The 27,246-nt window shown below is 41.8% G+C and overlaps 1 protein-coding gene and 1 pseudogene across 1 annotated transcript in view; one reads left to right on the forward strand and one right to left on the reverse strand.

Annotated features, from left to right (window-relative positions):
- The first annotated feature begins 9,526 nt into the window (after positions 1-9,526).
- Positions 9,527-27,246, forward strand: part of CGRRF1 (cell growth regulator with ring finger domain 1) — a 30,540-nt gene continuing 12,820 nt past the window's right edge. The window contains exons 1-2 of the mRNA XM_032344272.1: positions 9,527-9,737; positions 23,666-23,805. Coding sequence (XP_032200163.1) covers positions 9,634-9,737; positions 23,666-23,805 — 244 coding nt within the window. The 5' untranslated portion in view covers positions 9,527-9,633. The remainder of the gene's footprint in view (positions 9,738-23,665; positions 23,806-27,246) is intronic.
- Positions 27,076-27,241, reverse strand: LOC116592072 (annotated as a pseudogene).

Raw genomic sequence — 27,246 nt, forward strand, 5'->3', positions numbered from 1 at the left:
TTTCATTCTGGTTTTTTAACGTTTCCCAAGTGTTACTGGCTATGAAATGGTTGGTTTTATATCAAACCAAAGAAAGGTTGGACTGGGTATACTGACAAGATAAGAACACTGGTAAAAACGTGATTTATTTTCTTTTATGGGAGGTATAAAATTAATATAGACTATGTACAGAAACTTCTAACTCATTCTATACAAGTGTTTTAACCACAAAAAATATTGCAGCTATTTTAAATGGGGTTTGAAAATGCCATCTAACTTGTGTTATTCATGAAGGGGGTTCCAGAATGTTTTCCAAAACTTTTCTGCTTGGCTAACCTGTATAAAAAGGTGAAGAACCTATCAATACTAAGATGTGTTGAAGTCACTGAAATGTGTTTTATCCCATGTCAAGCATCTGACATGAAGACAAGATCAGGGTCAATGGTAAAGGGGTATTCTAAGTAAAAATTAATGGAAGATCAGAATTAGAATAATCTTTTCTGGACTGAATTTTTTCTAAGTCCTTTTTTCTCTGTAACAGCAGGCCTGCTAAAGTATATTTGTATTATTTATATATTCCCGCCTGTTTATTCCAGCAATAAATATTAATGAGGGCTCATTATGTAATAAGCTCTGTCCTGGGCACAAAGATCCAAACAGATTAAACATCCCGACCATCCCTCCTCCTCCTAATGGGGAGGAAGAAGTAACAGAAAACAAGAATAAAAAATGAGTAAACAGGGGCGCCTGGGTGGCTCAGTGGTTTAAGCCTCTGCCTTCAGCTTGGGTCATGATCTCAGAGTCCTGGGATCCAGCCCCACATCGGGCTCTCTGCTCAGCAGGGAGCCTACTTTCCCCATCTCTCTGCCTGCCACCCTGCCTACTGATGATCTCTCTCTCTGTCAAATAAATAAATAAATACTTTAAAAAAAAAAAAAAGAAGAAGAAGGTCATGTCTGAACAAAGATTTGAAGCTGTGGAGATTAGCCATGTAGATATCTGGAGGAACATTCCACATGGAGAAAACAACACTGCAAAGGCCCAGAGGCAGAAGCCTACATGCTATTACAGGGGACAGAAAAAGCAATCAAATGACTGGAATGGATGCGCTGGGGTGAGTTGTAGATGAAGTCATAGAGGGATTGGAGGGCTGGATCTTATAGCCTTGTAAATGATCATAAGGACTCTGGCTTTTACAGAGTGAAGATATAGTGTTATTGGAGACATTGAGCAGGGGAATGATGTGGACTGTCACACATTTTAGCAGGATCATTCTGACTTAGTGTTCTTTTAAGACGACACTTTTCTGTTTTGTTAGACTGTAGGGACAGAGGTACTTCCAGAGCCAGCAAGATGGAGTAACCAAGCTACAATCCCTTTTTTTCACTGATTATAACTAAAATCTCTGGACGGAATAAAAACACAACTACCTGCGGACTCTGAAGAGTAAAGAATAACAAACTAGCCGAAGAATTGAAGAAGGAAATGTTTTGATGATCTCCTCTTCTTGCTGTTTGTGAAGGAGCATTCCTGCCCCGGGGTTATAGAGATAGCCAAACACATAACCCTCAACACTAGGCAGAGGAGACTGACAGCAGTTTCCTTATCAAATAAATTCAGTCTGGGGGAGGGAGAAACCAAATGCCATGCAGGGCCAGGGAGTTGCCCTTGGGAACACAGTGAACAAAAAACTAGTCTGTGTGAGACAGGCTTAAAGAGGGTGTGGTGCCCAGGCTGGCGGGGAACTTGAAGCCTGCCACTGAAGAATAAGCTGGCACTGTGCCTGGTCCCCATGATGAGAGTTGTCTGGTTAGAGGACCTTAACTACACGAGCAGAGTAGGGAGTAGAGCTTGAACTTAGGTCATATCCAATGTTACCAAATGTGACCGCACATAACAGAAGACCTTAATTTTACGTCTTCCACCATAAGAAGGTAGAACCTGAAGCATAACCACTAGGGTGTCAGTGAATTTTCTTGTTCTTTTTTCTGTAAAGGCCTATTTAGCCAGAGCAGCTCCATCCTGACCCTGGCCCCACCCCTTCAGGGAACTTACTTAAAAACAAGTCCTGGAAACCAGTCCCAGGTAACAAAGCCCAAATATAAGGGTGGGTCAGGCCAGGTAGAGGTATCCAATTGGTGGGGGCACATACTGTTTCCTAGCTACCAAGGAGTATGGACCCTGCCCTTTGGGTGCCAATTCTGACCAAGGTGATAGGCTAGTTCAAATATCTACTATAGGGCAAATTGTAATTCAATTGGTCACTATGTGTGACCTAGCAGGACTGTGCAGCTTTCTCTGTGTTACAATCTCATTGGTCACCTGTGCGTGGCCAGGCCCAACCACATGGCCTTTGCCCTTAAAAGCTAGTCTGTAAAGAAGAGAGAGGTTGCCTCTTTGCAAGAGACGGGCCTGGCCAGTCAGTTTGATTCTCAGTGCTTGGCGCGAAATAAAGCTTTGCTTGACCTTCGCTTTGTATCAGTCTCACTCCTTTGACCATGGACTCAACATTTCCCTCCTCCTCTGCCTGACAGGAGAGCAGGCTGGATCAGGGAAGACTGTGGAACAGGAGAAATGTGGAAGGAATTCTTCCCCCTTCCCCTTTTTTCCTCTCGTTGCCCTGCCTTGAGAACCACACCAACCGCCAAAATCATTAGCTTTGTCTCAGCAGGGCAGGAACACTGGCACCTAAAACCTGAGAGAAAATCCATCTTTCTGTGAGGAATTTGGAAAGGGGTCCTGTTGTGCGTAGTGAAGAAGGTGTGCCAGTTATTTTTTTTTTCTTTTTTTTCTCTTGCCATTTCATCTGCAGGACAGGCTCAGTCACAGAACTGTGCAACAGTGTAGAATGGAGAGCCCCATCTTTCAGACCAGAACAGGATAAGGGAGCCCAAGTATGTAAGGGAAGTCCTGAAGAGCAGAGTTTGAAACAGACAACAGGCACACACCCCCAGGTCCATGTTTGCAGAACACACCCACAGAAGCACAGCAGAGACTAGAGGACTTACCTACAATATAAGCCTTTGCCAAGACTCAGATTAACCCCGGTTCCTGGGAGGGACAGACCTAAAGAGCATAATAAAGACTTGGAAAACTGAGCTGCCATTCTGTACCTTGATGGGGCTAATGTTGACCTAATAGTGCTAATAATGACCTCTAGGCATTTGTTAGAACTCACAGAACTGTACATGTGATGTAATGAATTCTATTGTATGTACATGACAAATTAAACTTTTATAAAAAGTAAAACAAATTTTAAAAGAATAGACTATGGGAGATAGAGAAGCAAGAAAACCATTTAGGAGGTGACTGTGGTAATCCAGGGAAGATATGGCCTGGACCAATATGGAAACAGTGATTTATTTGGTGAGAAGTGCCCAGAAAAAAAAAAGAATTTTTCTGTCTCAGAGTTTCTCAACTTAGCAATACTGACATTTGGAATTAAATAATTCTTTGTTGTGGGGTGCAGTGTGCTGTGCATTGTAGGGTGTTTAGCAGAATTCCAAATACCATACGGGGCCTGGGGGAGTGGAGGTTGCACTGGAGGCCAGGAGCACCTCCCCACACTGGGAATCAAAATGCATCCAGACATTGCCAAATGTTGCCAGGGCACAGAGTTGGAAAAGCAACCCCAGTCAAGAACCACTGTCCTAGATGAATGTCCTAAGCTTTGGGCCACAGACCATGTACCACATAAATCATCAGTGTCAGCTCAGTTGGAATGAGTTTCAGGTAGCCTCCCGTCTCATAGTATATACATAGATGATGAAGCCCAACAACTAAGAACATGAGAAGTTTTTACTAGAGGGACTTGGAAATTCAATGGACTACTAGGAGTCAGGTTATGCTGAGGTACTACATACAAGATTTTTCACAATTCCTTTCTATGGGATTATACCCAATTGTACATTCTTTGAGTTTGGTTGGGCAATAGTTGTCTCAAAGTTTGAAACTCAGAGTTATGATGATTATTATGTTCCTTCCAGTGTCTTCACATAGACATAAATTTACCCTTCCAAGAAATAATGTAGGCTATAGAAGACCATAGAAAATGAAAGGGTTAGCAGCTCCAAGAAAATTAAATAATGCAGATAATAATTTTTAAAAACATGTTAATATTTACTTGCATTTCTCTTATGAGACTTCCTCCTTGGTCAGTCAGAAGCATGCATAAGCCTCAAAGGATAAACAGAACTGTGATGCTGGGAATGCAGAAGAAAGCAAGCAGCTTTTGACTACCAAAATGGGATTTTTGAATCCCCAGAAACACAGTAATCTAGAAAAATCCAGAAACTACTGAGAAAAGTTTTATAAAATTTTAAAGCTCCACTAACAATTCAAAATCCAGACTATGGCAAAACTCAAAGTGGCATTCAGTCTATGTCATGTGGTAGAGGAAACTGAGGCCAGGACAGAAGGCCTGTATCTGCAGAGTGTTAAGGAAGGGAAGGCTTTCCCTTCCAATGTGCTGGAGCATGGCAAGAAGGTGGGGCTTGACTAAGTACAGCAGGCCATACTGTACTGATGTAGGCTTCCCCTCCAGGCTGCAGTCTCAGAATGGGAAGGGGTGGGTGTAAATGGGACGGGGTTGGAGTAAAGCATCCAGATTGGTATGGTATTGGAGAAGCTGAAGAGACTGAAATTGGCAGTCCACTTTCTCTTTAAGAAAGAAGGAAAAGAGGGGCGCCTGGGGACCCAGTCAGTTAAGCATCCAATTCTTGATTTAGGCTATGGTTATGATCTAAGGGTTGTGAGATGGAGCCCCGCATCATTGTTCAGCTCCTTGATGGGGCATGGAGCCTGCTTAAGATTCTCTCTCTCCCTCTGCCCCTCCTGGGATTTGCATTTGGCTCTGTACCACCTTGAACAGAAGCAATAGTGTTCAACAGTAGAGGTGGCTGCACTGAACGGAGACTGTATTTTCCAGCCTTCCTTAAAGGTGGGCATGAGGCTGAGTTGTGGCCAGTGGAATAAGTGGTGCCTCCTTAGAGTTTCCTTAAATAGAAGTACTCTCATTCTCCCTCTCTTACCTCTTTGCTGGTAGCAAGAATATGGAAATGATGGCTGGAGCTACAACACGCATCCTGAACCATAAGGTGACCTTAGGAATGGGGGCTTCACACGGTGGAGGAAAACAGAAGCCTGGGTCCCTTGCACTGTGCACCATATCAGTCCTGCCTTGACCCACTTCCAGACTTTCACCTGAAAGAGAAATACATCTCTATCTCAAGTGAATTACTGTTTTGTTTCAAGTTTTGTCACTTACAAATGCAATAATTTTTAACTAATAATCCACTTCACTGCAAGTCCCCGTCCCTATCCTAGTTAGAGTTACCAACACTTTTGCCTGGACCTTTTATTTTATTTTATTTATTTATTTTAAAGATTTTATTTATTTATTAGATGCAGAGAGAGATCACAAATAGGCAGAGAGGCAGGCAGAGAGAGGGAGAGGGAAGCAGGCTCCTTGCTGAGCAGAGAGCCCAATGTGGGGCTTGATCCCAGGATCCTGAGATCATGACCTGAGCCGAAATTGCCTGGACTTTTTAAAGAATCTGTTAATTGATATTACCATATTCAATTATATCCATCCTAACCTCCTTCCAATAAGTTTTCTACACAATAGCCAAAATGACTGAAAATGCAAACAGAATGTCACTCCCTGTATTAGTCTGCCTGGCTACCATAATTGAACACCACAGACCGAGTGGCTAAAACAAAAGAATTTCTAAAACAAAAGAATCCTTGAGGTGAGAAGTCAAAGATCGAGGTGCCAGCGGGTTTTCTGGAGATAACACTCTCCTTGGTTTGCAGACAGCTGCCTTCTCACTGGGTCCCACATGGACTTTTCTCTGTATACACTTGCACACAGAGAGCAATCTCTGGTTTCTCTCTCTCTCTCTCTCTTTTTTTTTAATAAGGGTACAAGTCCTATTGAATTAGCATCCTACCCTTATGACCCCACTTAACTTTAATTACTTCCTTAAAGGCTCCATCTACAAATACAGTTATACTGGGGTCTAGAACTTCAGCATATGAATTTTAGGGGGACATAATTCAGTCCATAACATGCCCCTTCCTCAATCATATCAGTGGCTTTTCATTGCTCTAAGGGTACAGTTGAGTAGTTAAAATAGGAAGACTCACATATGGTCTGGGCCCTACTTATCTCTCCTTTTCATACCCCACATGCTCCTCCTCACTCTCCATGCTTTAGGCACATTGGCTTTTCATTTTCTCAGGTGTGCTATGATTTCTCCCACCTTAGGGCCTTTGCACATGCTAGAGCTCTGTCCTAAATTCTTTCTCCCCTGCTGTTCATTTCCTCCCCTCTTGTTCCTCTCTCCACCAGCTCTCAGCTCAATCATCTGTTTTTCAGGGAAGGTTTTCCAGATTTTCCTTGTGTTTCACCGTTCTCCCACTATATGCCTTCATAGCTCATGTATCTCTTTTTAATAGCACTTATTATAATTTTGCCTTTATATTTTGTTCAAGGTTCTTTGATTTTTAAAAAAATATTATTTATTTATTTGACAGACAGAGGTCACAAGTAGGCAGGGAGGCAGACAGAGAGAGAGAGGGGAGGAGGAAGCAGGCTCCTCGCTGAGCCGAGAGCCTGACGCGGGGCTCGATCCCAGGATCCCAGGACCCCGGGGATCACAATCTGAGCCGAAGGCAGAGGCTTTAACCCACTGAGCCACCCAGGTGCCCCCAAGGTTCTATGATTAATGTTTGTCTTTTCCATTAGATGATAAACTCCATTAGAATAGAGATATGTCATTTTGGCTTATTATTGTACCCTAATGCCTTCTACAGTGTCTGGCACATACCTGACACTCAATAAACATTTTGTGAATGAGTAAGTAAGAGGTAAGTGGGTGGGTATCTCAAACAAGGAACTTAATACTTCATCCTCAAGGATATGTAGCATGGCAATCAAGGATTTGAGATGGTGGAATAAAATAATGTTTAAAAATGAAGATACATGTTAAAACTTTTTTTTGCCAGCACTGTGTATTATGTATTATATGTTAGAAAGAAATCAATGTTGTAAGTAAAGTGACAAGTTTGAATAGTTGTAGCAGATATCCAAATGGATATCCAAATAGATATACAGATATCCAAATGGATATCCAGGTATCCAAAGCAGATATCCAAATTTGTGTTAGTTCCTGTTCCTTTTGAGAATTCTTCAGTGTAAGTCAAGTTGAGTCAGTTTTAAGCTGAGTCTGGTTAGTGAATAATCCTTGTTCAGCTGTTTTCCATCTTTCAATATGTGCTGCTGTTATTTTATTTCCTGTTCTTGTTTTTGTTGATTTATTTTTTACATCCCTTTACTGTAGTTTTAGTAGAGTTTGGGGAGAGAGCAAAATTATAGGCATATGTTTAATATGCCACTTTAACTTGGAATTCCCTGTTTTCATTATGAAAATTCCTTATCGTTTATTGCAATAAAATTGCCTTTCCCACTGGCCAAGTTTTTTAAGTGACAATAGCAAATGATCGCAAAATTGAGGATGAAAGTGTGGAAGCATAAGTCAAAACAATATTTCTGGAGAGCATTGCTTCCCTAAAGGCTTAAAACGTACAAACTTTTTGAACTAAAAGTTCCACCTCTAGGATTTCACCTAAAGAAATGATTTAGCTTTAAGAATGTTCATTGCAGGGGCGTCTGGGTGGCTCAGTGGGTTAAGCCTCTGCCTTCGGCTCAGGTCATGATCTCAGGGTCCTGGGATCGAGTCCCGCATCGGGCTCTCTGCTCAGCGGGGAGCCTGCTTCCTCCTCTCTCTCCGCCTGCCTCTCTGCCTACTTGTGATCTCTGTCTGTCAAATAAATAAATAAAATCTTAAAAAAAAAAAAAAAAGAATGTTCATTGCAGGGGCTCCTGGGTGGCTCAGTGGGTTAAGCCTCTGCCTTCGGCTCAGGTCATGATCTCAGGGTCCTGGGATCGAGTCCCGCATCGGGCTCTCTGCTCAGCGGGGAGCCTGCTTCCTCCTCTCTCTCCGCCTGCCTCTCTGCCTACTTGTGATCTCTGTCTGTCAAATAAATAAATAAAATCTTAAAAAAAAAAAAAAGAATGTTTATTGCAGGGGCGCCTGGGTGGTTCAGTGGGTTGGGCATCTTCCACTCAGGTCATGATGTCTGGGTCCTGAGATCAGCCCCCTGTCCCACTCCTTGCTCAGTGGGGAGCCTGCTTTTCCCTCTCCCTTTGCCTCTACCCCTGCTTGTGCTCTCTCTCTCTCTCTAATAAATAAGTAAAATCTTTTTGAAAAAATGTTCGTTGCAGTGTTGTTCATAATAAAAAAAAAGTTGCCCAGTGATAAACTATATACTATCATATATGTAGTTGTTAAAAATTATGTTATTGAACCAAGTTGCTTACACAGCATCACTCCATACATATACTACTACTACATACATATACAACAACATATACACTACTCCATACAATACAGGATCATTTGCCAAAAGACCTGTGAAGCCATACAACAAATTTATCTCATCTTTCTCCAGGATTGATTTTACTAGCGATTTGGAGTGTGGAGGGGGTACTACCTATCTACCCCATGGTCCACTGTCCCTTTCTTCCTTAACAAAACCCTAATTTGTAGCAGGGGGTGTTGCTGCTCAGAATAAAAGACTACGTTCCCCTGTCTCCGTGGTAACTGGGTGTGGCCAAGAGGTAAACGCAAACCGCTGAGCTCTCAGGAGAGGTGTGAGAGACATCCAGGGAGGCTACCTTGATGGAGCTGGCTGAACGGGGAGGAGGAGAAGGAATAAGCATTTCGCTCCTTTATTTAAAGGCTTCTTCTAGCTAAAAAAAAAAAAAAAAAAAAAAAAAAAAAAAAAAAAAATACAGACATACATACATATTTTAAATTATTGTTAAAGTAAAAATGAATGGGAAAAATTCAAAGATCTAATTCTAATTTGAGGGCGGCGGGGGGGCGGGAAGAAGAAGAGGAAGGGGAGTGGACGGACAGTTGATGTACTTCTATGAGAATCCCGATACGCAACGCTAATTATCGTCTATCACTAAATCCAACTTGAGAAGGCCGACAAGGCTCGTATAAACTGCTCGTGAGACTCCTTCCGGTCTTTCCTAGTCTCTAATAGTAACTTGTCTAGACCAAACAAGAGCAGGTGCGGGACTACTACTTCGCTTCGTAGAACCCGACATGCCGGCTCTTCTCCTCCTCTCAAATTTGCCGCGGATCCAATATGCGGGATTTAGACTCTGTGACGTGGATTTCGGACCGTGCCTCCTCTCTGTGTCATCAGAAAAACCTTACCTGAGCCTTGGACAGCTTTGGCCGCGATGCGCGTTTAGAATTTGCCGCAGAAAAGCCTTCACCGCTAGGACAGACGGACGCTCTCCGGGTACCAATCCCGTGAGTCAGTCCGGGCACCGCCCCTCTGCGAAGCCAATAGCTCGGGACGGGAGCAGGAGGGGCGGGGCGAGCCCTGCAGGCGGCGTCGTGATTGGCACTCCGGCTCCCGCAGCCCGCGAGGTTGCCCCGACGTCTAGCCCTAGAACCCCGGGCGAGTGCGTATCCACAAAGTTTGTCAGCTCCGAGGCGCCGTAGTGGCTTTTACCCCGGCCGGGTGGGCCGGGCGGGGCGGCTGAAGCTCGGCTCAGTGTAGGACATCCTGATGGCTGCGGTGTTTCTGGTAACGCTGTATGAGTATTCGCCGCTTTTCTACATCGCAGTGGTCTTTACCTGCTTCATCGTGACCACCGGCCTGGTATTGGGATGGTAAGTGCCCCATGGTTAGAAACAAGGGACGTAGGGGCGGACAGCTGGGGCAGTGGGGTCGCGGAGGGCAGCGGAGGAGGGGTGCATCGGCGCCGGGGGATCCTGCGGGGCTGGGGCACCCGGGGCTGGGGTGGGGGGAGGAGCTGGTGTCGCGAACTCCGCCTGGCTCCGGGAGCAAAACAAGGTGCGGTGTGCACCTGCATCACTGCTCTGCATCGCTGTGCGGTCCCGGTCGCTGCGGGTATCTGGGGGTGGTGCCGGGTCGAGGTATTTTACCCAGCTTTGTTTCTAAGAGATAAAGCGGTCTGTCAGGGCCTGGTCTCGGTGTTGGGATAGAGTGCTTGACCGGCAGGCTTCTGTCCCGGATTGGGGCCTACGGTGTGCCCGGAGTGAATCGGTCACCTGCGGTACAGTGCACAGACGTGGACAGTAAGCACAGCTGATTGTTGTTCTCACCAGAATTGAGGACTTGGCCTCAGATCTTTGAGCGTAACTTATAACTGAACTCCGTTACGGTTTGAGAATTTAATGGTTTCTAGATACATTCCACGCCTTTTGAAGTAATATTTAGTCGGTGGAACTGTGAAGTCATAATTTTAGAGCTGGAAAAGACCTTTGAGATAAGTTACATTAACGGGTAGGGGCAGTTTACGTATTGGAGACAGGGAGAATAGACTGTTAGGTAATCCTTGAGCAATTGTTCTAGCTCAGAGATTCTAAAATTTCTCTTTCGAGGAGATGCCCTTGTATCATGTTTAGAGAAGCCTTATAAATACAGCTAGTTGAAACCATCTTACTAATTCATCCATTGCGGAGGGAAACATGAGCTCGATTTTGAAGAATCAGTATTTTGAGAAATAAATGAAGTTAAGTCTGTATGGTAGAGGATAGAAGGCATTTCAGGGGTACAGCATTAGCATAGAGAGAGGAAGCTTGTTAGTGAATAGATCTGCCTGTGTAAAACGAATCTTAAAATACCCTTTGATCACATATATAGGATTACTTTACAGAAAGGAAACAAGCCCTTGTTAATTTCTGAAACTATATGCCTTCTTGAGAAACTAAGCCCAGTCTTAATATTTCCATACTGCCCCTCACCCTGCCAGCTGTTGAACACAAAATTCCTTGTTTGTGGGTGGGAGAAGACTAAAACCAGTCTTACACAATTTGTTATTCTTGACTCACCAAATTTCACTGCTATTTAGTGTTCATTTCAAGAAAGTTTGTAGTTGGAATTTGCAACTCGGTTGCCTAAGTGAGTAAAGCAGTTTTAACACAGGATTTCTTAATGACTATAATGTCAGTGTTATTCTCTTAAAGAAATATGATTTTCCTCCATTAAGAAAAATAGGTAACTAGTTGATCATTGCATTTTTATCCTTAAATTTTAATTTTCTGGGAATGCCTGGGTGGCTTGGTTGGTTAAGCAGCTGCCTTCAGCTCAGGTCATGATCCCAGTGTCCTGGGATCGAGCCCCGCGTCGGGCTCCTTGCTTGGCGGGGAACCTACTTCTCTCTCTTCCTTTGCCTGCCCCTTTGCCAGCTTGTGCTGTCAAATAAATAAATAAAATCTTTAAAAAAATTAATTTTCTGTAGGCCAGATAATTAGATATCTTAGGTATAGTACTGGGAAGAGGAAAATGAGTGAGGGCCACATGGCTAATGATGGCAGTATCTGTGGGTAAGGGTAGTCAGGAACCTCATGACCTCATGTTTGTACTGGTTAAGAGACAGACTTTGGAGTCAGACAGACCTAGATGCAAATTCTGGCTCTGCCAAGTTTAGGACTTGTTTTGAAAACGTAATGACTGCCTAACTACTCCATTTGGATATGACTTTGAAGGGTGGAAGGCCAGATAACTAGAATTTTTGAAAGTCTGGGCTAAGTATTGCTGAAACCGTGTAAGTCCCAATCACTTTCTATCTAGTTATCTTGAACCTAACTCAACCATTACCTTTAGCTGGGTTACCTTTGTCTAGGCAAACTTTTTACTAGTGTTTATTTGCTAACATAAGCCAAGGCAACAGGTACATTGAATAGAAACAAAGAAAACCATATAGATCTCATAAAAGCAACTTTCTGATAGTACCCCAGACAGAAGGTAAACCCATGAATCCACTATGCTTTTCACCTGTGTCATGTTTTTTTAACTTCCCAAAATATAATCCCTATTGGTTTTGTGTCTTCGCCATTATCTCAGTACTGCTCTGATTTTCTTTTCCACTGCTTCTTTCTCATGTTCTCCTTGTCTGCTTGCACTGTGTGGGAGTGGAGAAAGAACAGGAACATTTGAATCCCAATAGCAATAGCAAAGAATCGTGCCACTGAAGTATGGTATTTCTCTTTAACTCTTGGTGGTTTTGTGAGCTCTAATAGCTCACATTTATTAAGCTCTTGCTATTTGCCAGGTGCTGTGCAGAAAGGAGACCAAAATGCCATACATCCTTTAACAGTTTCATATAATCGGGGACCCTGACTCTGCAGCTGCCCCCTGCTTCCTCTTGACTACAGGTTATTAAGCTATTGTTCCTCAGCTTCGTAGCACCCCTTTAGATTCTGTTTTGTGAATCTGGGGCAGCACCTCTAAACCACGTTTCTTCTTTGCTAGCTGGCTGCCTAGCAGGCTTTGCCGGCAGGGGAGGGTGAGTGGAAGGGTAGAGGACAAAAGGGCTTGCTGCTTCCTGTGCGATTCTTTTCTTGTCTGTCTCACCACAGTGATAGTGCCTCACTCTGGCATTAACAGTTGGCCCCAGTTTTTCCAATTTGTAGTTTTCCACTCTCTTAGAACCAGCCATCACACCCCTTCAAAGATATCAATACCATTTCCTCAGATCTGAGACCCAGCTCCGTGGCAGTCCTTGCTCCAAATTTCTCAGCTGTAGTAATTCTCTTTATCCCTGTTTTGGAGTGATAGCTGTTTCCTACTGGTACTACTTCTATGATGCTCATTGTCCCCTTTTAGCGTTTTCAGTTCTTCAGCATATGGTTAACAATTAACCATATTAAATTCCCTCTGTTAAAATAGCTTTTGTGGTTTTGGTCTCCTGGTTGGACTTACAAAAGATATTAATAAAGAAATTGTTACTACAATTGGAAACCCCGGGGTGGGGGGGCTTTCAAAGATGGGCTTCAGTGATTGCATCTTCGGCTCCTTGCCAACATGATATAAGGTCCTAGTAATCAATGGCAATTATTTGCGTAGTGATTCATCAGATTGCTACCTTTGATTGATTGTGATAAAATGATTTCTGAAGTGTTTAAAGTGGTTAAAGCACTTTTTGACTATAAGGACTGAGGGATGGATGGGATGGTTGCTTCTCAGATCACTGGAACCCTTACAGAAAGAAAATGATAAGCTAACATCCTAACACACTCAGGGCAACCTTTAGAGAATCAGAGAGGTTCTGGGTTCTAAAGCATTTTATTTCATGTAGTCACAGAACTAAATATTGAACAAAGTTTTAATTGTGCTGCTAATAGAATTATACAGCCTTGTCGATGTCTCGTTGAGGACACTGAGTGGAAAGAACCAGACCCCTGAGACTTGGAATGGGAACATCTGAATTGGCTGGGATAAAACTGAGAGTCTTGAAACCCCGGTCATTCTGACTCTCCTTTATAACCTTTCCTAGAATAATTGCTTTGCAAAGGATGTCTATACTCAAGACCTATCTTTATAACCTTTTGCTGTGAGGCCCAGAGCTCTTCATGTTCCAAAGGACAGGAACAAAATCCAACTTCCTTGGAAAGAGCTTAGCCTTTAAAAGAGGTGCAAAATTTTGCTAATTTGTGTCATTGCAAACAATGGATTGTAAATAGATTAGGCCAGGAAGGATAGAATGTAACAGTAAATCAGATAAAATGAATTATTTCTTTTCTTTTCTTTCTTTATTTTTCAGTAGGCTCCACTTCAGTGTGGAGCCCAAGGCAGGACTTGAACTCAGGACCCTGAAATCAAGACCTGAGCTGGGACCAAGAGTTAGATGCTTAACCAACTGAGCAACCTAGGTGCTAGAGATAAAATTTATTGATCTGGGTGTGTTCTTAAGAAATTCTGAATCTAAGGTATTAACTCAGATGTGGTTGACTGAAACTTAGACTCAGTGGTGGCCTATATGTAATAAGGTTAAGGTGCTAGAACTTTCTTGGCATAACGAGGAAAGAATCTAACAATTTAGAAAGATAAGAATATTGTACTGGATTTATTATGTGCAACCTGCACACCCATCCCCCTACTGCATCCTTTAAGACTTCACAGAAGACACATTTTTCATGAGGGCACTGAGAAATAAATTGCTGAGAGGAGACTTGTATCCTTAAAAATCTCTGTTCTCTCTAGGCTGTTTGTTATGGTGGGAGCTCCTGACCTGAGGTCCAGTGGCACCTCACCAGAGTCGAGGTGGACATATGTTCCATAATGGGCAGTAGAGGACAAAGCAGAGAATGTTTTGGCTCACAAGGATTTTTGGCGGTGGCTAATGGATTAGAGTGTTTCTAGGAATAAAATAGATGGGCAGCTTACTAAATGCTACATGAACTACACAGAAGGAGAAACTCCATGTCTGGAGCCAGAAACCTGACTTGAGTGTTCACAACGGCAAGTTACCACCTTTCACCCAGTTTATAGATATAAGCCAATCCATAGACCTGGAATGTCTGATTAAGGGGAGGTCGGATCCCCTGGAGGAAGGACCCTGTACCCTTCTGTGCTGCCACAGGACATACTCTAAATCATCCTCCAGATCTTTCTCAAAAGCTGTTGTCTCTCAGAAGCAAACATGCTCTTCTGTAGTCCGCGTGGTAATACTGGGACAGGGACTTCACATGTTACTCTTATCGTTTGCTCCCTATTAGAAATGCCAGAAAGAAACAGGAAGGCTAGAGGAGGAAGAAGGGACTTCCGCATAACAGTTTGCTTCCTTTTCCTGGTCTGCGTTCCTGTGGCACTGACCTTTGCCCTGGCACTGGCAGTTGACCTGAGTAGCAGCAGTTTATTTTAGTTGACAATTTTTCCTAGAACTAGCCTCATCACACTCCTTCAGCGGTATCAGTGCCAGCTGGCAACACTCCTACCACAAAAGTCTGCATGCCAGCTCTGGGGGAATCCCTTATCTAAGCTTCTAAATTATTATAATCCCCACTCTATGGGGCACCAGGGTGGCTCAGATGTTAAGTGTCTGCCTCTGGCTCTGGTCATGATCTCAGGGTCCCGGGATCGAGCCCCACATTGGGCTCTCTGCTTGGCGGGGAGCCTGCTTCTCCCTCTTCCCCTCCCCCTGCTTGTATTCCCTCTCTCGCTGTGTCTCTCTCTGTCAAATAAAGAAATAAAATCTTAAGTCATCATCATCATCATCATCATCATCATCCCCACTTTTCCGTTTGTTTTTCCCCACCCTAAGAGTGATAACTGCTTCATGCTAGGATACCTCAGTGTCTTGCATTTTCAGTCTTTAGTACTTGATTAACAATTCTTTTGATAGACTGACCTTGACTATTTCTCATCTCACTTGTTGAATGCAGTAGGATGTCTCTGTGTGATGAGGTTGGTGATGAAGTACAGATTCTTCCTTAGGAAAAGAACATGACTGGTTTCTATTTGTTTAGAGTGCACAATACTCCACCCTTGCATTGGCGAGATTTTTTTTAGAGGAATCTAGAAGAAAACACAAAACTGTTAGAAACAAGATTTCAGGCCTTTGGAGGGCCTTAAGGTCACTTATTTTAAACCCTCATTTTACAAGTAAAGGCATGGAGTTTTCAAGACTGGGTCATTTTCCCAAAGTCCTATCATTAGCACAGCAGTTCCCTCAGAGACAATCCTCTGAGTTTACCCACGAATGGCTTTTTTATCCTGATCCAGTGTCAGTATCGAGCTACTGCATGAGACCATCTTTGGGAGATCACGGTAGAGAGAAGGCCCCCCAAATTAACAATTGCATGTCTGTTTTCTGGCTTGAGAACTCAGAGCTGAAGGGGTAATAAAAATTGTTTACTGCTGATCCTAAAATTTTATCTTCAAAGTAACCTTTATTCATGAGGAGCTCTATGAGACTCCAGACACAAGGAAAGGAGGTCTGGTCTACCAATTCAGCCTCTGATTAAAAGCTTTGGAAGTGTGTGCCACATAAGACATTATATAAGCAATAAGAAAAAATGTGGTCAGAATTGGAGGTCCGGGGCCCCTGGGTGGCTCAGTGGGTTAAAGCCTCTGCCCTCAGCTCGGATCATGATCCCACGGTCCTGGGATCGAGCCCCACAATGGGCTCTCTGCTCGGCGGGGAGCCTTCTTCCTCCTCTCTCTCTCTGAGTAATTCTCTGCCTACTTGTGATCTCTATCTGTCAAATAAATAAATAAAAATCTTAAAAAAAAAAAATTGGAGGTCCACAGATTATTGCTGTGTTAAAAGTTTAAACATTATGAACAAGTATAATAAACAATTTAGAAATGGGAAAAAGCAGGGGTGCCTGGGTGGCTCACTCAGTTGGGTGTCTGCTTTCTGCTCAGGTCATGATCCTGGGACCCTGGGATGGAGCCCTGCATCGGGCTCCCTTCTTGGTGGGGAGTTTGCTTCTCGCTCTCCCTCTGCCACTCCTCCCTGCTTATGCATGCATGCTTTCTCTCTGTCAGATAAACAAACAAATCTTTTTTAAAAATGGGGAAAAACAGAATTATGAAAAATCCAGGAGGAATAAGTATAAAATTGTAACAGTAAAGGAAAGAGAATAGAAAATCCTCTTTATGGTAAAAAGGGGGACAAAGTTTAGGTAAAAGAAAGTAATGAATGTTTAGAAGCATTTGTTTAGTTAGTATGTCATTACTAACAGTTGCCAACTTGACTTCAAGTGGAAAAAGATAAAGATGAATTTATCATTGAAAAGATTGACAAGAAATTGAAAAGAAAACTTGTCAGTTTTCTCTTTTACTATTTTATTTTATTATTCCTTGTAATGTCGTATCAGCTGTAATCTGATATACAGGGCATCAACATCTTTATTCTAGTTTTTGATTAAAAATGTGGAAAAAGGAGCACCTGGGTGACTCAGTGGGTTAAGCCTCTGCCTTCTGCTCAGGTCATGATCTCAGGGTCCTGGAATTGAGCCCTGCATCAGGGCTCTCTGCTCAGCGGGGAGCCTGTTCCTCCCTCCCCCACCCCTGCCTGCCTACTTGTGATCTCTTTCTCTGTCAAATAAATAAATAAAATATTTTTTTAAAATGTGGAAAAGACCAGATGTTAGGGTGGTGGCCAGAGAAACGTCATTGGGTCTGTTTACCAGTATTTCACAGAACTATTTTTCAGCACCAATCATGGATTACTATTTGACCAGTCTCTAATTTTTAACCTTATTTCAGGTCATCTCTGCATATAGGCTTTTGAGTAATATGTTAAGGATAGAAACATTGATCCTCATCGAGCAGGTTAAAACTGTGGAAGTTGTGAATTTTTGTGCAAAAATGAGGAAGTTCATGCTGGGTCAGGTATGTGAAAAGGTTTAGGATTATAGTAGGCTGAAAGTTCATCATGAGTCATCTGTGTGTTAGCTGCCCCAAAACCAGCTTACTTGATCTCAGACTACATTAAACATAATGCTTTGGAGAGGTGTGGTCAGACTGTGTGCAGCGTCACTCCAGTATATAGTGAATTCTATCTTCCCTCACTCCCCAACACTTGTTTCCCTCAAAGCATAAGGATATTGAGGTAACAGGACTGGTGAAGTCAGATATGGACCCAGAGCCTTGATTCAGCATTGGCCGTTCTGGTCATGCTTGACTAAGTCCTTTGAGAGGACAGGAGTACAGAAATGTCTGAGATCTTAATTCAGAAGTGCGGCAGTGTCAGGGCATAATTCAGATAAGCCGGTAATGGAAAGCCAAAGAGCAAGAGCATTAACCTTAAAGGAAAAAGTTAATAACTGTGTGAAAACTAAGAGCTCTGTTCATCAAAAGATACCATTTTGAACGTGAAAGGCAAGGTGCAGGAGGGGTGAAGCTATATCCAACAAAGGGCTCACATTCAGGACATATGAAGAATTTCTATAAATAAAAATAGTCATCTGAGAAATAGAAATTAAAAAAAGAAATAGAAATTAAAAAGTATGTAGTGCACTGCCACCACATACCTACCAGGTGGCTAACAAGGTTTTGGCAAGGTTTTGGCATAAGGGGAGCATAGGAGGGTAAATTGATGCTACCCCGTAGAACAAGCTTTAGCCTTCTCCACGGAAGTTGAAGAAGCACAGACCTGTCCAAGAAATACCATTCTCAGTATATGTGGACCTAAGAAAAAATGGGGGTATACCCATGTGCACCAAGTGCCTTGTATGACAATGTTGATGTAGGCATTATTCCTGATGGCCAGAGTGAGGACAACTTAAATGTCCATTAAGAGTAGAACGAGGAGGCAAGTTACAGCATATTGATTGTACAGTAGAATATTACATAGCTACACAGAAGTGCTAGATATAGCTGCATGGATAAATCTGCAAGCATAACATTATAAAATAAGAAGTAGAAGTGTACACAGCATCCTTCCACTTACATAACAGTTCAGAAACAGATACACTGAATTACAGCAATTGAAGTCAAGATACTGTAGAGGGAAGGGATAGTGCCTGGGAGAGGGGACACCAGAGACTTTCTGAGAATATTGTCCGGGTTCTTCACCCGAACACTAATTACTTTCTAATTCATTGAACTATGTTTTGTGTACTTTTCTGTATGTTATCCTTCACGGTAAAAACGTTATGTGTGATACGAAGGCCGAGGGTTTAGCATGATCCATAATACCAATTTTAAAAGATGTATTCGACTCAAATCGAGGACCTTAGGCCATTAGAAAATGCAGACCCAAGACAAAGCATGAGATGGAAAAGTAAAAAAATCTAGGGAGATGAATTTCTTCTAATAATAGGTGTGGTTTGGCAGCTCTTGATCTGATACTGGGTGAAGCAGCCTTGGATAAGCATGTTTAAAAAGAAGCACACTTTACATCTCAAATTATTTCTTCCATTCCGAAGTGTATTCAAAGCCACAGAATAGATATGGTATATCTTCCTACAACACTGATGTTTTATAAAGATTTGGAGAAATAATACTTTTTATATTAAAACCAGATAAATCATAGAATAAATAAAGCATATTTTTTTCTTGAAAATTTATTTATTGATGTGTAGTTGACATACAATAAATAAAGCAATTGCAGAGGAATTCTGTGCTCACAAAAGGCTGCTTCCAGATACTTCTCCAAAGCCCTGCTTTTTGGGTTTCTGACTCCTATACCTTTAAAGATTCTTTAATTGAAAATGTAAGGGGGGGCGCCTGGGTGGCTCAGTGGTTTAAGCCGCTGCCTTCGGCTCAGGTCATGATCTCAGGGTCCTGGCATCGGGTCCCGCATCGGGCTCTCTGCTCGGCAGAGAGCCTGCTTCCCTCTCTCTCTCTCTGCCTGCCTCTCCATCTACTTGTGATTTCTCTCTGTCAAATAAATAAATAAAATCTTTAAAAAAAAAAAAAAAAAAGAAAAGAAAATGTAAGGGGCGCCTGGGTGGCTCAGTGGGTTAAGCCTCTGCCTTCCGATCAGGTCATGATCCCAGGGTCCTGGGAGCCCACATCACGCTCCCTGCTCAGTGGGGAGACTGCTTCCCTTTCCCCCTCTGCCTTCCTCTCTGCCTATTTGTGATCTCTCTCTCTCTGTCAAATAATAAAATCTTTAAAAAAAATGAAAGAAAAGAAGATGTTAGGTACAATATGATAAAATATCTGAAATATAATGGTTGAACCTACAGTAGAACTGAACAAAATGAGCTCTGAATTCCAGTATTTACTGCTGGTAGTGTGGGTGTAAGGAGACAGGCAGTGGGGGTAAAGAAAAGAAAGGGGGGGGTAGGTGGACGGTAGGAAGAATTAAAATGATGAAGGGGCCAGGAAATAGAATGAGTATATATAGCATCGAATGGTGTTTTCTCCCCTTGTTTTTTTCACTCCAAGGGATGAAGGAAAGAAGAGGGAGGTGTTATCTTATGGCTCTCATGGGAAGATTATATCTTGTGTCCTACCATTTCACATTCCTGACTTAACTGCTAAAAGGCACTGGGGCAGTGTTGGGCAGTGGACACAGTGGCTGCGGGGTAACTGATTCTGAGGTTCAAAAAGGAGAAATTACTGGATTTGTTCTTTCCCTCTAGCTCTTCTGCCAACCCCTGTGTCTACTCCATCATCGGCTTTATCATCGCTAGCACTTACTTAGTGCCACACTCTGTTACAAAGGTTTCCAGGTGGGAAACCAATTACACAAAGGTTGAGCGATTGCCTAAGGACACATCGCTATTAAGTGTCTTGTTCCTGATTTTAGGAGGAAAGCAGTTTTTCATTAAGTACGATGTTAGCTCTGCATATTTATTGCTGCCCTTTACCAGGTTAAGTTCCTTTACATTCCTGGTTTGCTGACAGTTTTTATCAGGATGAGACATTGGATTTGAACAAGTGCTTTTTCTGCATGTATTGAGATGATCATATAGTTTTTCTTTTTCAGTCTGTCAATATGGTGAGTTATGTTAAATTTTTAATGTTATGTTAAGCCATCATTCGGTCATGATATATTAGCCTTTTAATGTATTGCTGGATTCCATTTGTTAACATTTTGTTAAGAAGTTTTGCGTCAGGGCACCTGGATGGCTCAGTGGTTTAAAGCCTCTGCCTTGTGCTCGCTTCGGCAGCACATATACTAAAGCCTCTGCCTTCAGCTCAGGTCATGATCCCGGGGTCCTGGGATCAAGCCCCACATTGGGCTCTCTTCTTGGCCAGGAGCCTGCTTCCTTCTCTCTCTGCCTACTTGTGATCTGCCTGTCAAACAAATTAAAAAAAACTAAAAAAAAAAGTTTTGCGTCTATTTTCCTGAATGATACACGTCTGTAGTTTTCTTGTGCATCTTTGCCCTTTCTCTGCAAACTACATGAAGTTGTCCTTCAGCTCAATGATGTTTTGGGTCATTTGGGTTTTTTTTGTCTAGCCTTTTTTTTCCTCTCTCTGTTTCATATTGGATCCTTTCTGTTGATAAGTCTTCAAATATACTACTCTTTTGTTCTGTAATGTTAAGTCAGCTATTAATTTCATCCAGTGTATTTTTCATCTCCAATATTGTATTTTTTCATCTTCAGAAATGGATTTGGGTCTTTTTAAATATTTTCCACATCTCCATGTAGTATGCGCAATCTTTACTTACTTTTCTGAAAATATGGAGTGTTGTTATAACAATTATTTCAATGTTCTTGTCTACTAGTTCTAGTATACCTGTCATTTATTTCTTTTGATTATTTTCTCTCCTCATTATGAGTCATAATGAGTCTCTTTGCATGGCTGTTAATTTTTTTTAAAGATATTATTTATTTATTTGACAGACAGAGGTCACAAGTAAGTAGAGAGACGGGCAGAGAGAGGTGGGACTCGGGCTCCCTGCTGAGCAGAGAGCCCAGATGAGGGGCTCGATCCCAGGCCACTGGGATCATGACCCAAGCCGAAGGCTGAGTCTTAACCCACTGAGCCACCCAGGTGCCCCTAGAGTATAACTTTATACTGTGTGTTACTTTTAGTGGTCTTCTCTTGGCATTAGATTTATTGAAGTGATTTGAAATTTTGGTTTGCAAACTTAATTTTAATGGTTTTCTTCCCTACCTTTTGTTATCACCCTTGCTGTTTAACCATTTTACGATTTTCTCCAACCCAATTCCTAGATGCCTCCTAGTTAAGGACAGGTATTATAATGACATTTCTTTCTTTCTTTCTTTCTTTTTTTAAAGATTTTATTTATTTATTTGACAGAGAGAAAGAGATCACAAACAGAGGCAGGCAGAGGCGGAGGGGGAAAGTAGGCCCTGCTGAGCAGAGAGCCTGATGCAGGGCTTGATCCCAGGATCCTGAGATCATGACCTGAGCCGAAGGCAGAGGCTTAACCCACTGAACCACCCAGACACCTCTTATAATGACATCCATATTGATATTGTCCTAACCCAGTGCCTGGATTCAAATTATGAACCTCGGTCTGGCTCTTGTTTTGAATGGACAACCTATAAAGTCCTCTTACTATAGGAAGGCTTACTTGCCACTGCCTGCTGCCAGACTTGGGACCTATCAAACCCTGGCATCAGCCTTACTCATTACTTTATATTTATTTCCCTTTTTTAGAACCGTAAAGATTGTCTTTGAACCTGCTATGTCTCTTTTTCTCCTACCATTTTATTATTAAAATTTTCAAACATACAGAAAACTTGAAAAAATTATACCATGAATATATATATGCCCATCACTTAGGTTCTGCAATCAATATTTTGGTATAGAGTCTTTATTTCATATTTGTCCATCTTATTTCTTGATCACTTCAAAGTAAGTTGTTACTCTTCCCATAAACACTAAAGCATTGCATATTATTAGCTGGAGCTCAACATTTGGGTGTTTTGTTTTGTTTTGTTTGGGGGGGCAGGGAGTAGGAAAGGGAGAGAGGGGCAGAGGGAAAGGGAAAGAGAGCCCAATGTGGAGCTCGATTTCACGACCCTGAGATCATGACCTGAGCCAAAACCAAGAGTCAGATGATTAACCGACTGAACCACCTAGGTGTCCCTCAACATTTTTGTTTATAGTTCCTTTTTTTTCTTTCGAAGTAATATTTATACACAATGAAATATACAAGTCTTCAGTGTTATTAAATGCATCATCTATACTCAAACCTCTTCGCAAGGTATGCAACATGACCATCACCAGAGAAAGTTTCGTCATGCCATTTCCTCGTCAGTCCATACCCCTTCCCCCCACCTCAGATGCAACCATTGCTCTGTTTTTTATTTCTACTATGAATTAGTTTTGCCTGCTCTCAAATTCTGTATTACAGAATCATAGAGCATGTACTCCTTTGTGTAAGACTTCTTTTGCTCAGGATGTTGTTTTTGAGATTTGTCCATGTGGCTCTAGCAATAATTTATTCCTTTTCATTGCTGAGTACTACTGTTCCTTTGTTTCAACACAGTTTGGTTTGTTTGCTCATTTCAGTGGGGTCTTTTTGATTTCTCTGTTTATTTTTTATCCACCACTGCTAAGTGTCTGGAGAGAAGAAAGTGCATCAGAGTATGAATGCTATCCTATTAATTTTAAATTATCTTTTTTTTTTTTAAAGATTTTATTTATTTATTTGACAGAGAGAGAGATCACAAGTAGGCAGTAGGCAGAGAGGCAGGCAGAGAGAGAGAGGAGGAAGCAGGCTTCCCGCTGAGCAGAGAGCCCGATGTGGGGCTCGATCCCAGGACCCTGAGATCATGACCTGAGCTGAAGGCAGCGGCTTAACCCACTGAGCCACCCAGGCGCCCCTAAATTACTTTTTTTTAATTGAGTGAACTTAGCTGCTTTCTAACTTGATAACAAATTGAGTTGGGTCTGTTTCATTTTCCTTTTCATCTGTTAAGTGTGCATTTTCACAGCTTTACCTGAAATTTAAAAGTAGAAAACATGTTATATAAATGAAGTGCTATGTTTGGTGTTTAAATAAAAGTTCTCCTGGCCCATAAATAATATCAGATAGTCTGCATGTTAAATATGAATTTGCTTTTATATCATGTAAAAAGTTCACTAACTCATCATGTTTTTGCTGTCATATTAAGTATAATTAATCTCTAATGACTGTACTACTTTGTTATCACCGACAATATTAAAATAGAACTCTTTGTTTCAGGAGTATGTCAGTTCAGCCAGCTGAACAATATATTGCATGGGGCCTCTCATCTGTCACTTCTAGATTAATTCTGTAATATAATGTAAACTGAATAAATGAATCTCTTTTTGTGGTGCTTGTGTTAAAAGGAATAATTAATGAAGCCCAACATATTTCACATATAACAAAGTTTCAGCATTTGCTAGAATTATGTATTATTTTATTTTTATTTTTCTTCAGGTTTGGTTGGGATGTTCCAGTAATTTTGAGAAATTCAGAAGAGACCCAGTTCAACACAAGAGTTTTCAAAAAGCAAATGAGACAAGTCAAGAATCCTTTTGGCTTAGAGATCACCAATCCATCTACAGCTTCAATTACAAGTTGGTGGCTATTTTTCAAAGATCTTTTTCTTTCTATTCCCCCTTTCTTAGCATTTTTCTTTCTACATTGCTTTTTCTTCATTAGACTCAACAAGTATTTATTGAGCACCTATTTTATTCTGGGCGCTGTACAAATAGTACTTTGTACTATAGTTGCAAAGACTAACTTAATCAACTAGCAAACAGAGGCATTCGTGTGAGAAGAATCAAGAATCTTAACTGTTAATGAGAATAGTTTGTTAGGACACTGCCATTTTCATGGGTCTTGAGTGCAGTGAAAAAGGTTTGGATTGTATAGCATAAACAGTTACTGTAAGGTTGCTAACCTCAAGAACAAGTGTTTTTAATCTGAAATTGTGGTATTTTGGGTCTAAGTTATTTTAGTATAAGACATTATTCTGGGAGATGGTAATAATAGATGACAATTGTTTGTTTCTGTGCTTACTTGGAAAAATAAATTGTCTGCAAGACTATCTAGGGACCATTGGCATGAGGGAAAGAAAGGGAGGGAAGAGGGAAGGAAGAAATGATTAAGTTCGGGCATATTCAGGAAAAGCCTCATTAAAGAATGTGCTGATTCTGTCTTATTTATTTATTTGTTTTTGAGTAGAGTCTTGAAAGATAAGTATGTGTTTATCACATGGGGTTGGGAGATATTCTAGGTAGAGAGAGAAGCATGAACAAAGCACCAGTACAGAAACAGAATAAGACAGTAGAGAAACAATTAAGTAGTTTGTTGTGGATAAAACACAGGGTGGAGCAGGTGAGAGAGAATAGTAGGGGAAGACAGGGTCTTCACAGGGGCCCCCCAGAGACAGATCCTATTACCAGGATAAAGAATACAGGAGGAGCAGCAGGTTTTGGAAGAAAGGTAATGACTGCAGTTTTGAACTTCTGGGCTTAGAAATGCTCTTGTAGCAGGTAAGTCAAGACACGGAGTAGGAAGTTCTAGGTACAGTTCTGTGGCTCTACAAAGATTCCTGGGCTGAGACCATATCACCCTTTATACTTGGTCAGATTTCTGGAATCTTAAAAACAACCCCAAACTTTCTCAGTGTTTTATCGTATTGTAACACTGCCTTCTTCCGCTTCCCTTCAGGCCTCTCAAAAGCAGGTTACATTTGCCTTCTTCCTTAGCCTGCTTTACTTTCGCTCCTCAGATCCGTGCGGTCTGGTTTTTGCCTATGTCTCTCTGCTGAACTGGCTTTCCCTGAGGTCACCAATCCCCACTTCTGCCCCCCTACCCTGACCCTCAGGCATTGTAGGCTTGAGTTAACACTATCTCTGCAGAGTTTAATAGAGTTGATCAACCCTTCCTTCTTGGTAGCCTTCTCCCTTGGCTTCTGTGACTCTTCTTGTTTAGTCATCTTTCTGTCTCTGACTTCCAGAATCACGTCAAAAATCAGTGTATTGGGTGACTCAGTTGCTTAAACATCTGACTCTTGATTTTGGCTCAGGTCATGATCTCAGGGTCATGAGATCGAGCCCTGAGTCAGACTCTGTGCTCAGCAGGGAGTCTGCTAGAGAGTCTTTCCTTCTCTCTTTCCCTCTGCCCTCCCCTGCTCATGTGCGCTCTGTAAATACATACATATGCACATGCATACATAAAGTCTTTAAAAACATCAGTGTGCTTACTCAATAAGACTTACCAATCTTAAGTAAATACTGATTCATAATGAAGTAGTATAAAATTTCTTATTCTTCTTTATCTATAAATACTATATTATTACCCTATGAATTGAAGAGAACTAAGGACCTCTTTTTTCCCCCTCTAATGATAGATAAGGGGTTTGTTCTGACATTTTTCACTTAGGAAGACCAAATTTCAAGATCTGATGAGAAAATTATCCTATTTAGAAAACATGCCTAAGGGAGTGCCTGGGTGGCTCAGTGGGTTAAAGCCTCTGCCTTCAGCTCAGGTTGTGATCCCAGGGTCCTGGGATCGAGCCCCACATCAGGCTCTCTGCTCAGCAGGGAGCCTGCTTCCCTTCCTCTCTCTCTGCCTTCCTCTCTCTCTGCCTGCCTCTCGGCCTACTTGTGATCTCTGTCTGTCAAATAAATAAATAAAATCTTAAAAAACAAAAAAACAAAAAAAACATGCCTAATTAAAATATAGAGAACAGTGGTAGTTTGGTGACCTCTGACCTCTGTGGTCAGGCACTTGCACCTGTTGCCATGTCACACTGGGATCTTGAGTAGAACTGCCCATACAAAAAACTGCCAATACAAAGCTGTCCTTCCTGCTACATAGTTCCACAAGCTGGGATATGCTGAAAAAGTAAGAACTGTTCAATTATAAGCCAACAAACACAGAATACTTGTGAGATAGAAAGTGGGAGGAAATCTGCCAATCTTCCTTTCAAGCAGAAATAGTATCAAAAAGAACCTCCCCTGCCCCTAGAAACAAATGAAAAGATACCTAGTAAATAGAAGACCTCTCTCAGCTGTACACAAAATTTTTTTAAAAATGTGTGGTTTATAGCATGCTTATTGAAGTATTTTAATTTTTAAAATACTGGTGCTGGGGTGCCTTGGGTGGCTCATTCGGTTAGGCATCTGCTTTCAGTTCAGGTCATGATCTCGGGGTCATGGGATCAAGCCCTGTTTTGGTCTCCCTGCTCAGCGGGGAGTCTACTCCCTCTCCCACTGCCCTCCCCTCCCCACCTCGTGTTCTCTCTCTCTCTCTCTTTCTCGCAAATAAATAAAATCTTGTAAAAAATAAAATGTCCAGTGCCTATCATTCATTATATGTCTTCTTCGGGTAAATAGGGAGAAAGAATTTGTTGGGAATTATGTTTCGCAGGATAAAATTCATTTGTTTAAACTGTGGAACTGAGGATATCATTAAAGATGTCTAACCAGGCCATTAAAATAATATTCTGAGCAATAGTTGTGACATTTTAAAAGGTTATTTCATTTGGTGTGCAGATAGTTTAAGAATCCAGGTCTTTTTTCACCACTGTTCCCAAGGTGCTTGGCGTGTAGGAAGGGAAGGGGACTATCTGGAGATCTGATTTACTTGAAAATGAACAAGAGAATCAGTTTTAATCTTAGTCCTCTGTTTATCTTTAGCATGGGTGCTTGTTGGGATTTCTTTTGTTGTTATGTGATGGTACTGGATTTGGATTTATGGTATTTCCATGTCCCCAGTGTAAGAAGCTCTAATGAAATGGAAAGGAGGTATTCAGGGTTTGCTAGTTGAGTTTAATTCCTTTGGGTCAGAAATTCTCCTGTCCCTTTGTGACAGCTTCCTCATATTTTGGCTCATTCACCCTGGTGAGACCTAACAAAGGTGAAAGGGTTAGACAAAATGACACACATACCATTTTTGGAGGAATTTGTGAACCTCTATTCTCTCCGACGTAAAACTTTCAATTAGCAATAATCACGCCTCGGATAAACCTCATTGGCTACGATACTGCCACTGCGCAAAGCTCCGAC

Source organism: Mustela erminea, chromosome 5 (genome assembly GCF_009829155.1).
Source record: "Mustela erminea isolate mMusErm1 chromosome 5, mMusErm1.Pri, whole genome shotgun sequence".
Lineage (NCBI taxonomy): Eukaryota > Metazoa > Chordata > Mammalia > Carnivora > Mustelidae > Mustela > Mustela erminea.